The sequence below is a fragment of the Schistocerca nitens genome, chromosome 4, assembly GCF_023898315.1.
Source record: "Schistocerca nitens isolate TAMUIC-IGC-003100 chromosome 4, iqSchNite1.1, whole genome shotgun sequence".
NCBI classification, from domain to species: Eukaryota; Metazoa; Arthropoda; class Insecta; order Orthoptera; family Acrididae; genus Schistocerca; species Schistocerca nitens.
In genome coordinates this window covers 79540928-79557703 of record NC_064617.1, presented here as the reverse complement: position 1 = coordinate 79557703, position 16776 = coordinate 79540928, and the positions used below count along the sequence as shown (strand labels likewise).

The following is a 16776-nucleotide window of genomic DNA, read 5'->3' as shown; positions in this document are numbered from 1 at the left end:
AGTTCTTCCACGCATAAAATTTGGAAATGTAATGCATCAGGTCTGTATAAGATTAAACATAATGGATGTCGTAAACAATATATATATCTGATTAATAGAACTTTTGAGATCTAGTTTGCAGACCACACTGCACTATGAAATAATAAGACAGCATTTAGAGATCACATAACTGAAACTAAACACTCAGTAGGACCAACGGACAAACATATTGAAATTTTACACGTCACATCTGAAAGTCATTTTTTTTTAACATACTGGAAGAACTTTAAGTCTATGGACATCACCTGAAAGAAACAGATAAAACACTCAATACCCAATGTGACTTCAGGAGTTGTGTGTACTTAAGGGATTTTTGATACACACAGGTGGCCCAGTCACCTGCAGCTCATCGTGGACACAAGCACAAACACACCTCGGAAACCCTCTGCTGATAAATGCATGCACTCATTGTTTTAGATCAATGTTTTAATTTAGTTATGAATTTGAAAAAAGATGTCTCATATTTGAATATTAGGCGCATTATTCACATAGCTTCTTAGTTTTAGTTTGCTTGTATTATGTCTTTTAGACAATATCTTTGTTAAATTTTAATGCTGCACGGTATTAGTTGCCTGCCCTACCCCAAAAATGATCCATGACATATGGATCAGTATGACAAACTATGGGTTTAGTAAATTTCTGGATACCACAGAATGTTGTCACAACTGTTCTGCAATGCCATTCTTTTTATTTTACAGCCTAAGACTGTGTTGTTTTTGAACAAAATTGTATTTTCTCGGCTTGTGAGTAATCAGGTACAGTGTTAAGAATTTTGCAAATTTTTGTTCTACATTATCTACTTATCCCGGTAAACTTTTAAGTATTTTATATTTTACATGTTTTCTGTTACCCACTTCAATAGTTGTTTATGAACATTTTGTTTCATTTTAGTTTTAGTATCCTGCATCTGCATAAACTGTCACTTTCACTTCTTTCCTCAGACACCTTTCACCCTGTTTCCTACTATACGACATATACATTATGTGATCAAAAGTATCTGGACACCTGGCTGAAAATGGCTTAAGAGTTCGTGGCGCCCTCCATTGGTAATGCTGGAATTCAATATGGTGTTGGCCCATTCTTAGCCTTCATGACAGATTCCACTCTCGCAGGCACGCGTTCATTCAGGTACTGGAAGGTTTCTTGGGGTATGGCAGCCCATTCTTCATGGAGTGCTGCACTGAGGAGAGGTATCGATGTTTGCTGGTGAGGCCTGGCACAAAGTCAGCATTCCGAAACATCCCAAAGGTGTTCTATAGGATTCAGGTCAGGATTATGAGCAGGCCAGTCCCTTACAGGGATATTATTGTCATGTAACCACTCCACCACAGGCCGTACATTATGAACAGGTGCTCGATCGCGTTGAAAGATGCAATCGCCATCGCCGAATTTCTCTTCAACAGTGGAAAGCAATAAGATGCTTAAAACATCAATGTAAGCCTGTGCTGTGATAGTGCCACGCAAAACAACAAAGGGTGCAAGCCCCCTCCATGAAAAACGCGACCACACCATAACACCACCACCTCCGAATTTTATTATTGGCACCCCACACTCCGGCAGATGACGTTCACCGGGGATTCACCATACCGACACCATACTAACCGATCGCCACATTGTCTACTGTGATTCGTCACTCCACACAACGTTTTTCCACTGTTCAATCGTGCACTGTTTACGCTCCTTACACCAAGTGAGGCATTGTTTGGCATTTACCGACGTGATGTATGGCTTATGAGCAGCTGCTCAACCATGAAATCCAAGTTTTCTCACCTAACTGACATAGTGCTTGCAGTGGATTCTGATGCAGTTTGGAATTCCTGTGTGATGGTCTGGATAGATGCCTGCCTATTACAAATACAACCCTTTTCAACTGTCGGCAGTCTCCGTCAGTCAGTAGACAAGGTCGGCCTGTATGCTTCTGTGCCATACGTGTCCCTTCACGTTTCCACTTCACTATCACACCAGAAACAGTGGACCTAAGATGTTTAGGAGTGTGGAAATCTTGTGTACATATGTATGACACAAGTGACTCCCAATCACCTGACCACGTTTGAAGTCCATGAGTTCTGCTCTCTCATGATGTCTAATGACTACTGAGGTACCTGACAGTGGTGGCAGCACAATGTATCTAACATAAAAAACATATGTTTTTTGGGGTGTCTGGATACTTTTGATCTCATAGTGCCTTAGGGTCCAGCATATTGTTTGAAAATCACACGTCTGACCATACACCCACTTTAACAATAAACATATTTGGAGCATTCTTCAACTTCATGTCTGTCTTCTAAGTACTCATTTACACGACCTTATCAAGCAGTCTATGTAACTAACTTACAAGTGTATTGTTTTTATTAGCATTCAATTATCACTGAATTACTCATTAAAAGAATTACATTATTTTACCAAAATGATACCAATTTCACTGCTACAAAGAAGCGTAACTACCGTTTAGCATAACATTGATGTTAGCACATCGTTATTTATGTTCTTAGTCAGGTCCATTGCCTGATTTCCCCTCACCTAAGTGATGTTGCTAAGTCCTCAAACAGAAATTCTAATGCAGTGCACCAATAACTACTTCTACAACACCAAAGAAAAAATAATAATTATATTTGTGTAGTACAGTGTGTGATGAAATGTGATGAACTGGATAGGAAGGGAAGATACGACTTACTGTACAACAGAGTAGGAGTTGCTGAGGTAAGATGGAATGGACATGGAGAGTTGCAGTCAGATGAATATATATTCTACTACTCAGGAGGAGGAGTAAAAGGAATTAATGGAGTAGGAATGATTATGACAAAGGAATTGGCTAAATGTGTGGAATATGTAGACTATGCAAATGACCGCATTATTGGTGTAAGGCTGAAAGGAGCACAAAAAGATTTACTGATTGTCCAGGTGTATATGCCAACTTCAGAACATGATGACCAAATTGTAGAGGAAACATACAATGTAATAGAATAATGGAGGAAAATAAAAAATGCTGCAAAATAGTAATGGGAGACTGGAACACCAGTGTGGGAGAAAGGGAAGAGGGAAACATAGTAGGCAGTCATGGTCTTGGAAAGAGAAATGACAGAGGTGAATGGTTAATAGACTTCTGCAGGGAAAGGCAGCTGATAGCGGCAAACACATGGTTCAAGAACCACAAGAGGAGGCTCTACACTTGGAAATCACCAGGGGATAAATACAGAAACCAAATCGATTTTATACTGGTAGAAGAAAGATACAGGAATGGAATCAAGAAGGTGCACACATTACCAGGTGCAGATATTGATAGTGACCACGACTTACTTATGGCAGAAATAGAAAGAAGAGTGAAAAAACTGAAGAAGGCGACCATGGTGAAGAAGTGGGATTTAGAGAAGATGAGATCCAACAAAGAACAAATTACAGAAATGCTATCTCAGAACTTTTTAAAAACATTACGAGACAAAGAAGCACCTGATAATGCCAACGAGTACTGGAATATGCTGAAAGAAGGAATCATTAAAGCAGGACAGCAAAATATAGGATATGTAAAAGGGAAAAAGTCAAAAAACCATGGGTCACACAAGAAATGATTTCCAAGATGGAGAAGAGAAGAAAATTGAAAAACAAGAACACTGAAGATGCAAGAAAGATATACCGAAGGTTAAATAATGAACTGCAAAGAGAAACAGAGCAGGCTAGGAAAAAATGGCTAAAAGAGGAATGTGATGAAATTGAAGAACTGGACAGGAAGGGAAGATACGACTTACTATACAACAGAGTAAAGATTATGACATGGGAACAAAACAGAGCAGGAAGTGCTACTATGGAAATTGTGAGTAAAGATGAAGAGGTAGTGTACAAAGATTGTGACGATGTCCTCCAGAGATGGGAAGAATATATAAAAGAGCTATATGACACAAATAGCAAACCAGAAACTCTGGAACTTGAATCACACAACAGTGTAAGTGATGACGAGAAAGGACCGACCATCATAATGGAAGCAGTAAAGTCTGCCATAGCTGCAGTGAAAAATGGCAAAGCGGTAGGTACAGATACAATACCGGGAGAAATATTAAAATGCTTGAACCACGATGGAATAAGAGAAATATTGAGGTTATGTAATAAAATATATGACAGTGGTGAATGGCCTGAGGACTTTCTGACAACAGTAATGATTCCATTACCGAAAAAACAAGGAACCAAGAAATGCAGCGAGCACAGGACAATCAGCCTCATTTCACATGCAGCCAAAGTGATGTTAAGAATAATTAATAAAAGACTTGAAAAAGTAATGGAGGAGAATCTTGGCGAGGAGCAGTTTGGCTTTAGACGGAATATGGGCACCAGAGATGCAATAGGGCTCCTCTGAATCTTTGGAGAAAGGTTTATTGAAAAAGGAAAAGACCTATATATGTGCTTCATCGATCTAGAAAAGGCATTTGACAATGTGGTTTGGGACAAGCTGGCGACTATAATGAGGGAAAAGAGAGTGGACTGGAAAACCAGAAGACTTATAAACTCATTATATCTTAATCAAAGAGTTTCAGTTAAAGTGAGAGGAGAAAGTACAAACTTGATCAGACTAGGAAAAGGAGTAAGACAGGGATGCTGTTTATCACCTACTCTTTTCAACCTCTACTTGGAAAATATGATTGACCAATGCTCATTAGATGACAAAGGAGTAGAAATTGGAGGAAGAAGAGTAGGGTGTTTGAGATTTGCTGATGACATGGTCCTTCTAGCCACAGGGGAAAAAGAATTACAGGATTTGGTGGACACCATTTCAACTAATGGAAAAAAAATGTGGAATGAAAATTAACACAAATAAAACAAAAGTATTGGCACTAGGAGGAAATAAGGAAATAAAAATTATGCTGAATGGAGAAACACTAGAACAGGTGCAAAATTTTAAGTATCTTGGAAGCAGGATAGACACTGACTGGAAGTGCACCACAGAAATTAAAACAAGGATAGCAATGGCAAAAGAGGCGTTTTATAAGAAAAGGAGAATCTCCTGCAGCGATCTGGACAGAGAACTCAGAAAGATACTCATAAAATGTCTTGTATGGAGTGTTCTTCTATATGGCACTGAAACATGGACTATGAGGAAAAAAGACAGAGAAAGGCTGGAGGCTTTTGAGATCTGGACATGGCGGAAGATGGAAAGAATAAGTTGGATGGACAGAGTAAAAAATGAAGAGGTACTGAAAAGAGTGGGAGAGAAAAGACAGTTACTAGATGTAATAAAGAGAAGAAAAAGAAATTGGATTGGGCATATATTAAGAAAGAATGACGGACTGATAAAAACAGTTTTAGAAGGTTATGTAGAAGGGAAAAGGAAGGAAGAGATTCCAGATACTGGATGACATGATGGACAGTACAACATACAGCAGCCTTAAGAAGGAAGCAATGGATCACAGAAAATGGAGAGGCAAAGGACCTGCTAATATAGCAGATAACTGATGATGATGAGTACAGTTGTTATCTTGTGTGGTTAATGAAAAATTTCTAATAGTAAATGCCAAGAAAAATTAAAATTCTATACTTCAGATACATCAGTTTACACGTACATCAGTGCTGTATTAACATAAATAGCTTTTTATACGATCTGATATTTGTGTTGCTGAAATGTTAGATGTATTTGACAAAATACATACTGATAAATTGCCATCCCATTCATCCATATTCAATAAATAAATGACCTTTGCAAATTTGTGCAGAAATAACAATCATTATCATAATGAATGACCAATTATATATTAAATGCAACATCACAATGCCTACGAGAGAAAATACTCACTCCTGCATTGTAACTTTAAGCAAAAGAACAGTATTCCAATGAAGAAAGCAACATGCTGCCGTTATTGAGTTGAATGGTAGTGCAGCAGAATCATTTACAAAAGATAAGGACTAATAAAATGTAAGTGTAATTTATGTATTTCTCAAACCGAAAGTGGTATGTCGCCATTGGCACTGCCAGTAACTACATCTGAATACAATGAATACAACACTCTTATGCACACAGTAAACATGACGTGTCGTCTGCATATCCAGCTTTACCACATTTACGTAAAATGTTAGGGATAGTAGAAGAAAATGTAAATAAAGTATGTAGAATAATAGGAGGACCATTCTGTTGTAAACAAAACATGAAGAAATACAATGATAAACTCTGATCCTTGTAGGTGCCAGTCTACAGATTTCACAAAAACTAAATCCTGCGAGGACTCGACATATACATATAACATCTTGCTAGTGGTGTCTGAAAGTATATCCCAAACTCATTTTTGGATTGAACATCGACTTACCTACCACATTATGCTTAATGTAGGCCTGATACCTTCTGCTTTCTACTTCAAATCTACTTTCTTGATTCTACTTTATTCTCCAAAAATATTTAATTTTTTCTTTTTTTTTATGCAACTTACACCATTCGTCTAAAAAGTTCTGAGGCTGATTTTTTCCTTTACATATAAGTGACATCAGCATAGCAACCTCAAAATTACCAGAAACAGCTAGCAACAGGAAAAAGAAAACTAGGAGAAAGAAGTGTAGTGAAGGAGAGTTTCTACAGACATGTTTTCAATGAGAGATTCTACTTGTTCCATGCCCCAGTGAAGGATTCCTGTGCTACATGTGACTCCTTAAAGATGAGAATTTTGACTGCAGAAGAGCCACTTAAATTGGCATTAGTGTGAAAACAAAATGAACATTGGAGAAAGCAGATATAGCATGGCAGTGTTTGGCTGAGGACACCAAAACCAGTCAAGGCAATGTGAATATCATAACCATATGTTTTGATCTCCAGAAAGCATTGCCTTTCCCTAAAGTTTCAGTATCAAAATGTTATTGTTTGAGTAACTTATATGTATACAACTGCAGCATTCATGATCTCAAAACAGACAAGGCTTATGTACATTTATGATGAGATTCCGGCATAAAAAGGTTCCCAAGAAGTAGGTTCCTACCTTCAAAAGCATGTAGAACTCCATACCCGTAATGATCATTACATAATAGCATACAGTGACCCAGCAATTGATCAAAATCAGAATTCGAAACTTGCGCGGTTTGAATAGAGAGTGTAAAGACCTCAAGAAATGGGATCTGTAGAGTTGCCCATAAGTATATGTAACTGGGACATTCCTTTCCGCCAAACAATCAGGATTTCAGAGTTATTGAGACAAAATCAAGAACTGCTCAAATTTTTGCTCTGGATGATTGGTGTAATGTCATTCAAAAGGCAAAGAGAAAAGAACCCTTTACAATTTGTAGAATTGCCCTTTATGATTTTGGCTCAACAAAGGATCTAGAAGAAAGTGTGACATTTAGAAAGAATAATACGCCAAATGGATAGTTCAATTGGCTTCACATTCCTTGGCTTCTTTTCCATAGAGAGTGCCCACATCTCGTTTTATACAAATAATCTCTTGATGCAGGAATCCCTTTGAAAACTTTGAATATTAAAACTTCACATCATGCTCGTGGCCATCCTCGCTTGTCTAGTGTTCATCTCATCCCTCTAAACAATGCTGTGTGACCTGTCACCAAGGCAAAAATGTAGAGACATGATAACACTCCCACCCATACATCCCTCGGGTGCACTACGCTTTCATCATCCAGCTGACAACTACAAGTTTGGCTCAGGAGTCTGGACGTGGACATGTTGGCTGTTTAGTAGTAGATGATGATGTGAACAGTGAAGTTGAGTAAACAGACATGCTCGATTATAAAGTGTCTCAAAATGTCAGCACGACAAGAATTACAGTTTAAGAAACTTCACTATTTAAAAACAGTAATTTGTAATCTGTTGATGAACGCACTGCTGACCTAAACTAAAATGTTTCTAGTAAATGTAATTATAATATTTCATTTGTACATTTCACCAAATGAATCACAAGTTATTGTAAAGCATGAAACAAATTGCAAAACTTTTCATTTCTCATAATTGGGAAAAACTGAGTTATACGACTTTGGCTCTCAGCAGTTCATGTGTGTGTCTCAATGGTGAACTCCACGTTTGCTCTCATTTATCTCCTTTATAATATAGTTAAAAAGATCAACCTCAAAGTTTCTTGCAATTAATAATGTAATGTTTTGGATCTCTATAGCTGTTACTTTTGAGTACTAATAAGCACATCCAAAACTTGCAACTTCATTGTTTATCTCTCAGCCTTGTATGGCCTGAAACATTTTTTGCCATCTCGTATCCTCTCAGATCACATTTGCACACAGTTGCTATTTAATTATGAGTTTCCTCACAAATGCAAAACCAAACCGTAACATAAGCTTCCATATTTCCTGGAACAATAGCAATCATTTTTTGTTTACATAACAGTTATAGATGCAACTTAAAGAACAACTTCAATTTATCACATTTTGACAGGCTTCATTGAGACCTGTGAGGTGCAAAATGTACAATATTACATTGTTTACAAACTTTTAATGTTAAAAGTAATTTGCCATGACACACTTTGGCAACACAATGCCATTTTCAGAAGCCCATATATTATGTTTATATGTGCGTGTCACCTCTAATGCACAACATAACTCAAAGAGAGGTTCGTTTGATAGGATACATCCGGAGACATCAAGAAATTTTCAGTTTGATATTTTGTGTGTGTGTATGTGTGTGTGGTGGAGGGGGGGGGGGCAGGGGGTAGAAATTGTAGAGAGAGACTGAGACATGTATACAGTAATCAGATTTAAATGAATGTAGGTTGCAGTAGTTATGAAGAGTCTTGCTCAAGATAGACTAGCATAGAGAGCGTCTGTTTTTCAGTGTGTGCTGCATACTTCTTTTTAATGCTATGGCTTTTACTGGGGGTTCCAATTAGAATATTTGATGAGCTGTAGATAGTAATTCCATGAATTTCACTGCAGCTGAATGCATGTTTCATTACTAACAAAAACACTAAGTAATAAAATCTGCCATAATGTTAATATGTATGTATAATAATGTCTGTGCTTTTTATAGCTACAAATGGACAGATTACTCAGCAAGTTATAAATGTAGACTATACGAATTTATTTATGAATAGGATGATATGCCAGACTAAATAACCAGAAAGGTCAGCATCTTAGAAAATAAAGGCTACACAGGTATAGATGAAAGGGGCAGTTATTTAAAGGAGGTACTTTTGTAAAGATTGGAAGATTTACAAGTAGAAGATACCAAAGGAAAGAAAATCCCAAGTCGTGCAAGGCAGCTATAAAAGAGGAAGCAAGAGTTTCTAGCACATAATATAATACAGGGGAGTACTGATAAGTCCTTGGCTTTATAAATAAAAAATGCTGTTATGGTTTTGAAAAAGAAATTATTTACTCAACATATTCCCCCTTGAGCTCAACTCATTTATGGCATCTTTGTTCCAGCTTGTTTAACCCATGTTTTTCTTAGGGAAAAAAATTAAATAAATAAAAGAATTGTGCTGAAAACTAATCATCTACAGCCGTTCTGGCTTCCTCAGTGTTGAGAAATCACCTTCCCTTGGGATGTTTCTGGAGGTTTGGGAACAGATAATAGTCTGAAGAGGCCAAGTCAGGTGAATGGGATGTATGTCTGAGGATTGCAAAGTGAACATCTGACAGTTCTTGCTGTGTGAGGCAGGGCATTGTCTTGCAGAAACAAGATTCCTTTTCTCAGCTTTTTTTCATGTTCAGAGACCAATCATTGCTTCAGTTTGTTGAGTAGTTCAACACAGTACTTTGCTGCCATGGCTTTACCAAGATGCAAGTAGTCAACACGTATAATTCCATCTTTATTCCAAAAGACTGATATGAGCAACTTGTCTGCTGATCTTTGTGTTTTGAACTTCTTTGGATGTGGAGAACTACTGCGTGTCTATTCTTTAGTCTCTGGATCATATCTGTATATCCATGTTTCATCCATGGTGATGAGACGGTTCAAAAATCCCACAGGATCCCAGTAAAACTGGACTGAAAAGGTATTATGAAGCAACTCTGGTTCATGCTTTTAGTCTGCGCTGAGGCATTTGGTAACCCATTTTGTACCTGCCATATCATGATAAATTTCTTTGGCTGTTTTCTCTTGAAGAAGAAGAAGAAGAAGAAGAAGAAGAAGAAAATACGTACATAATCACAGCTGGGCTCTCTTTCATTGTGTATTCCCTATTTTCTTGCTCCATCTGCACAGAAAAATAAAATGTTACTGCTATGCAATTAATGTCAGATATAATGTAAAGAATAGGATTTAATGCCAAAACATCAGAATTAATCTATAGCAGGTTTAACTAGTAAAAGCCGATGAGTTATCAGCATCCCCTTGTATGTGGAAATAAATAACACTGTTCAGAAATATCTACAAGAAGAGGTGAGACGAACAGCGAATATTTGATAAGAGAAAAAAATGGAAAACACTGAAAGTATGAAGAAAACAAAGCAGTGGATTCTCTCTGTAATATGCAAGGGTTTCACTAAAATTATCATCAATTGCTTAGAAAAAAACATTGGTTTTTAACCTTGGAGAGGAACAAGTTGACTTCAGAAAGGTCATTTGCAAGTGACAAAATTGTAGAGTGGAATCATGATAATGGATTACCACTTCATGTGGGATTCATGTATATTGCAAAAGTCTTTGACTCAGTTAAAATGAAATCTTCCAGCAAACTGTGTTAGGATATTGAAAAATTTAGAATTGAAAGAAGAACCTAGAAGGAAATCCCATATCACCAAAACTATTCTGCTAGAGAGAAAGTTTTTAATCTTTGATGTGGAAAAAAAAATTGTACTTTTCTTCTGGTAACATTGTATTATTTACCTCTGGTACAGATGATAAACATAGACAACAATTTGTGAAACTTAATAGACCAAGTTCAAAAGTAGGTTTGAAAATAAGATTAATAACATGTAAGAAAACTGGAAAAATTAACAATATAGTCATATAATCAATTGGTGATGGACAGCAAAAGAAATAAACAGAAGAGTAAATATTATCTGAAGTGCTTTCAATAAACTGAATAGGATTTTTGAAATGAAGATTCTGATGTATGTAAAAAGGAAAGTTTACAATCTGTGTGTTACCATTTTTGATTCAGAGCAGTATTACATAAATGTTTAAAAGAAAGAATCATTCAAAAACTGTGGTTTGCTCAGTGAGCAGAGGAGAGGTGCATCTTGGAAATTACTTGGAAAGATAGCAAAACAAGTAAATGGATCAAAGAATGGTGTGCAGTGGAAAACGTAATTATAATTAATGAAAATCAAGTAGAAGCAGGCAGAACATACAGTCAGGCATATGTGTCGCACATTTACCATGGAAGTTCTTTATTGGATTCCAAAAGATGAGAAATGATTGTGATGACTACTTAATGGAAAGTGGGTGGACAATTTTTGAAAATTTGCAGGTTCAGTGGATGCTTGTAGCTGAAGACATTTTTACTGTGCACTGGATTTCAATTTTCTGCTAAATGTTTGTGTCAATAGTAAGGAAGTGAGAATTTTTAGTGTGCCATAAATTAATTGTGTGTTCTCCTCAGACATAAGTCAGTATTCTCAGGAAACATGAATTATAAAAAGCACAACTTGATGCAAAATAACAAATGTTAATACACTTTATAAGTAACAACATTTGGGCTTATGCAATGTGCAGCTGAAATGCATCACACCAAACATTATTTGTTGGTTACAGTAACTAAAGTTGAAAATGTATTTAGTTTTGTAATTTAAGGCGTAAAACATATTACAGAAAACAGAAACTGTCATTGGCATTTTATTTGTATGCATCTCTGTGCAGGGGTTCTTGCTGTTTTTAGCCAGTAGTTATTTCTGAATACCTATGTTTGTTTTCCTAATATATTGCTCTTTCAGAGAATTGAGTTGCTTAACTGAATTATTCATCATAGTGGAACAAAATATTTTCTTCAGAAATAGTTGATACCATGTGAATTGATAGTTATTGGGTTTGTTACTGCATTTTCATTTTGTATAGTATTAGTAAATTATTCTTAGTCACGTAACACTTAATACAACTGATCGACATATTTTCATATCATAAAGAACATATATTTAAAATTATATTTGGCTTATGGTGCATCAGAGTTAATATTTTAAGTATAAGGTAAAATATTATGTATAGTTATTTTTTCTTTTAGATGATTGAGACAGAATGCTTCAAGGAACTAAATGTATTTGGTCCAGACAACACTCCAACTCCAGACCTAATCATTGATGCTTTACCAGAACCTGATAAAAAGGGGTGCTTTCCTTTTAGGAGAAAGGTATGTGTGTTTCTGCTGTTAAACTCGATGATAAAAAATTTCGTAGGGCACTGCAGCCCAAAACTGTTAACATAAATCACTGAAAAATCTGATGCAGCTTGGTCATTATGGAGAGGCATTTCATATTTAAATTACCCTTAATACTAGAAGTAATGACGCCCTACAGTTTCCTCTTGAAAGAGTGTATATGGTAATGAGTGCTTCTTTTGCTGCTGTACATATACAAGTTGTAAGAAAAATAGCCTTGAAATTATATGGGGATTACACAGAAATATGGACTCGCATTCGGGAGGACGACGGTTCAATCCCGCGTCCAGCCATCCTGATTTAGGTTTTCCGTGATTTCCCTAAATCACTCCAGGCAAATGCCGGGATGGTTCCTCTGAAAGGGCACGGCCGACTTCCTTCCCCATCCTTCCCTAATCCGATGAGACCGATGACCACGCTGTCTGGTCTCCTTCCCCAAACCAACCAACCAACACAGAAATAGTGGTCTCCATGATAATTTTAGGAAGGAATGTAAAAGACACCAAGGGATCTCTGTGTTAAGAGAGACTGCAAGACTGAAGGAGAAGGAAATTTGATTAATCTGTAGTAGTGGTTGCTCTGAAACTTTTTGTTATCGGCCAGTTACTGTAATGAGTACAGTTAACTAGGTTAGCATTTATTTAACCAGTTATTTTCCTGCTGTACTACATGACATGTGCAAATTGGTCAATTTTTGTTCCATTTTCAATTTAATTTATTATTGTATTATCCAAAAACATGGATTAGTTTTTTGTAACTTCGAAACTCTGTAGCTACACTCGCACTACCATCTGACAAAAAATTGAGAAAGCAATCACATCAGTTCATCAGTGCTTCTGTTGATTTTGCCCCCCTTCACATGTCCTATATCCTAAAGAGATCTGTGGATGAATAAAGCTGTTACTACTACTACTACTACTACTGCTACTGCTACTGCTACTGCTACTGCTACTACTAATGCCTTCGTAGTTTTATGTACGTCAACTTATTTTAGTGTGTTCAAAGTAGGTGATATAATGAGATGCAGCAATGTGAATGCCAGAAAAATTTTGGGAACAGACTTTATTGTTCATTCTTCATTGTCTTTTAATAAGAGAATCACATTCATGTTCAGTTAAGTAACATGCAAATTGCAACACAGCGTTAATTGTTGTTGTTGTTGTTGTGGTCTTCAGTCCTGAGACTGGTTTGATGCAGCTCTCCATGCTACTCTATCCCGTGCAAGCTTCTTCATCTCCCAGTACGTACTGCAACCTACATCCTCCTGAATCTGTTTAGTGTATTTCTCTTCTCCATAATACTATTCAATACCTCCTCATTAGTTATGTGATCTACCCATCTAATCTTCAGCATTCTTCTGTAGCACAACATTTCGAAAGCTTCTATTCTCTTCTTGTCCAAACTATTTATCATCCATGTTTCACTTCCATACATGGCTACTCTCCATACAAATACTTTCAGAAACTACTTCCTGACACTTAAATCTATACTCGATGTTAACAAATTTCTCTTCTTGAGAAACGCTTTCCTTGCCATTGCCAGTCCACATTTTATATCCTCTCTACTTCGACCCCAAATAGCAAAACTCCTTTACTACTTTAAGTGTCTCATTTCCTAATCTAATTCCCTCAGCATCACCCAATTTAATTCGACTACATTCCATTATCCTAGTTTTGCTTTTGTTGATGTTCATCTTATATCCTCCTTTCAAGACACTATCCATTCCGTTCAACTGATCTTCCAAGTCCTTTGCTGTATCTGACAGAATTACAATGTCATCGGCAAACCTCAAAGTTTTTACTTCTTCTCCATGGATTTTAATACCTACTCCGAATTTTTCTTTTGTTTCCTTTATTGCTTGCTCAATATACAGATTGAATAACATCGGGGATAAGCTACAACCCTGTCTCACTCCCTTCCCAACCACTGCTTCTCTTTCATGACCCTCGACTCTTATAACTGCCCTCTGGTTTCTGTACAAATTGTAAATAGCCTTTTGCTCCCTGTATTTTACCCCTGCCATCTTCAGAATTTGAAACAGAGTATTCCAGTCAACATTGTCAAAAGCTTTCTCTAAGTCTACAAATGCTAGAAACGTAGGTTTGCCCTTCCTTAATCTAGCTTCTAAGATAAGTCGTAGAGTCAGTATTGCCTCACGTGTTCCAACATTTCTACGGAATCCAAACTGATCTTCCCCGAGGTCGGCTTCTACTAGTTTTTCCATTCGTCTGTAAAGAATTCGCGTTAGTATTTTGCAGCTGTGACTTATTAAACTGATAGTTCGGTGATTTTTACATCTGTCAATACCTGCTTTCTTTGGGATTGGAATTATTATATTCTTCTTGAAGTCTGAGGGTATTTTGCCTGTTTCATACATCTTGTTCACCAGATGGTAGAGTTTTGTCAGGACTGGCTCTCCCAAGGCCGTCAGTAGTTCTAATGGAATGTTGTTTACTCCCGGGGCCTTGTTTCGACTCAGGTCTTTCAGTGCCCTGTCAAACTCTTCACGCAGTATCGTATCTCCCATTTCATCTTCATCTACATCCTCTTCCATTTCCATAATATTGTCCTCAAGTACATCACCCTTTTATAGACCCTCTATATACTCCTTCTTCCTTGCACTTCCTGTCGATCTCATTTTTGAGACGTTTATATTCCTTTTTGCCTGCTTCATTTACTGCATTTTCATATTTTCTCCTTTCATCAATTAAATTCAATATTTCTTCTGTTACCCAAGGATTTCTACTAGCCCTCGTCTTTTTACCTACTTGATCCTCCGCTGCCTTCACTACTTCATCCCTCAGGGCTACCCATTCTTCTTCTACTGTATTTCTTTCCCCCATTCCTGTAAATTGTTCCCTTATGCTCTCCCTGAAACTCTCTTCAACCTCTGGTTCTTTCAGTTTATCCAGGTCCCATCTTCTTAAATTCCCACCTTTTTGCAGTTTCTTCAGTTTCAATTTGCAGTTCATAACCAATAGATTGTGGTCAGAATCCACATCTGCCCCTGGAAATGTCTTACAATTTAAAACCTGGTTCCTAAATCTCTGTCTTACCATTATATAATCTATATGATACCTTTTAGTATCTCCAGGATTCTTCCAGGTATACAACCTTCTTTTATGATTCTTGAACCAAGTGTTAGCTATGATTAAGTTATGCTCTGTGCAAAATTCTACAAGGCGTCTTCCTCTTTCATTTCTTAGCCCCAATCCATATTCACCTCCCACATTTCCTTCTCTCCCTTTTCCTACTCTCGAATTCCAGTCACCCATGACTATTAAATTTTCGTCGCCCTTCACTATCTGAATAATTTCTTTTATTTCATCATACATTTCTTCAATTTCTTCATCATCTGCAGAGCTAGTTGGCATATAAACTTGTACTACTGTAGTAGGCGTGGGCTTCGTGTCTATCTTTGCCACAATAATGCGTTCACTATGCTGTTTGTAGTAGCTAACCCGCACTCCTATTTTTTATTCATTATTAAACCTACTCCTGCATTACCCCTATTTGATTTTGTGTTTATAACCCTGTAGTCACCTGACCAGAAGTCTTGTTCCTCCTGCCACCGAACTTCACCATCTAACTGTAACCTATCCATTTCCCTTTTTAAATTTTCTAACCTACCTGCCCGATTAAGGGATCTGACATTCTACGCTCCGATCCGTAGAACGCCAGTTTTCTTTTTCCTGATAACGACATCCTCTTGAGTAGTCCCCGCCCGGAGATCCGAATGGGGGACTATTTTACCTCCGGAATATTTTATCCAAGAGGACGCCATCATCATTTAACCATACAGTAAAGCTGCATGCCCTCGGGAAAAATTACGGCTGTAGTTTCCCCTTGCTTTCAGCCGTTCGCAGTACCAGCACAAAAAAATGGCTCTGAGCACTATGGGACTCAACTGCTGAGGTCATTAGTCCTCTAGATCTTAGAACTAGTTAAACCTAACTAATCTAAGGACATCACAAACATCCATGCCCGAGGCAGGATTCGAACCTGCGACCGTAGCGGTCTCGCGGTTCCAGACTGCAGCGCCTTTAACCGCACGGCCACTTCGGCCGGCTAGTACCAGCACAGCAAGGCCATTTTGGTTAATGTTCCAAGGCCAGATCAGTCAATCATCCAGACTGTTGCCCTTGCAACTACTGAAAAGGCTGCTGCCCCTCTTCAGGAACCACACGTTTGTCTGGCCTCTCAACAGATACCCCTCCGTTGTGGTTGCACCTACGGTACGGCTATCTGTATCGCTGAGGCAAGCAAGCTTCCCCACCAACGGCAAGGTCCATGGTTCATCATGTAGATCTCGTATTACTAATTTCTGTTTAACCACAATGGTTAAAAAATGAGAATGAAAACTGATACTCTGAATATAAAGGTATTCCAAAAAAGTAATAAGTATCTTACGTGCTGTAGGATTTGAAACATGAATAAATGACCAAAAAAAATTAATATTCTCTCAGAACAACACCACTGTATCTTCACCTATAATTAA

The 16776-nt window shown here is 37.4% G+C and overlaps 1 protein-coding gene across 3 annotated transcripts in view; it reads left to right on the top strand.

Annotated features, from left to right (window-relative positions):
* LOC126252857 (G protein-coupled receptor kinase 2) overlaps nucleotides 1–16776 on the top strand; it is a 208947-nt gene that overhangs the window by 184172 nt on the left and 7999 nt on the right. For all 3 annotated transcript variants that reach the window (XR_007545863.1, XM_049953810.1, XM_049953811.1), the window contains one exon: nucleotides 12126–12251. Coding sequence is in view for 2 of the 3 variants with exons in the window: in XM_049953810.1 (XP_049809767.1) it covers nucleotides 12126–12251 (126 nt within the window). In the remaining variant the exon portion in view is untranslated. Of the gene's footprint in view, nucleotides 1–12125; nucleotides 12252–16776 lie in introns of those variants that run through there.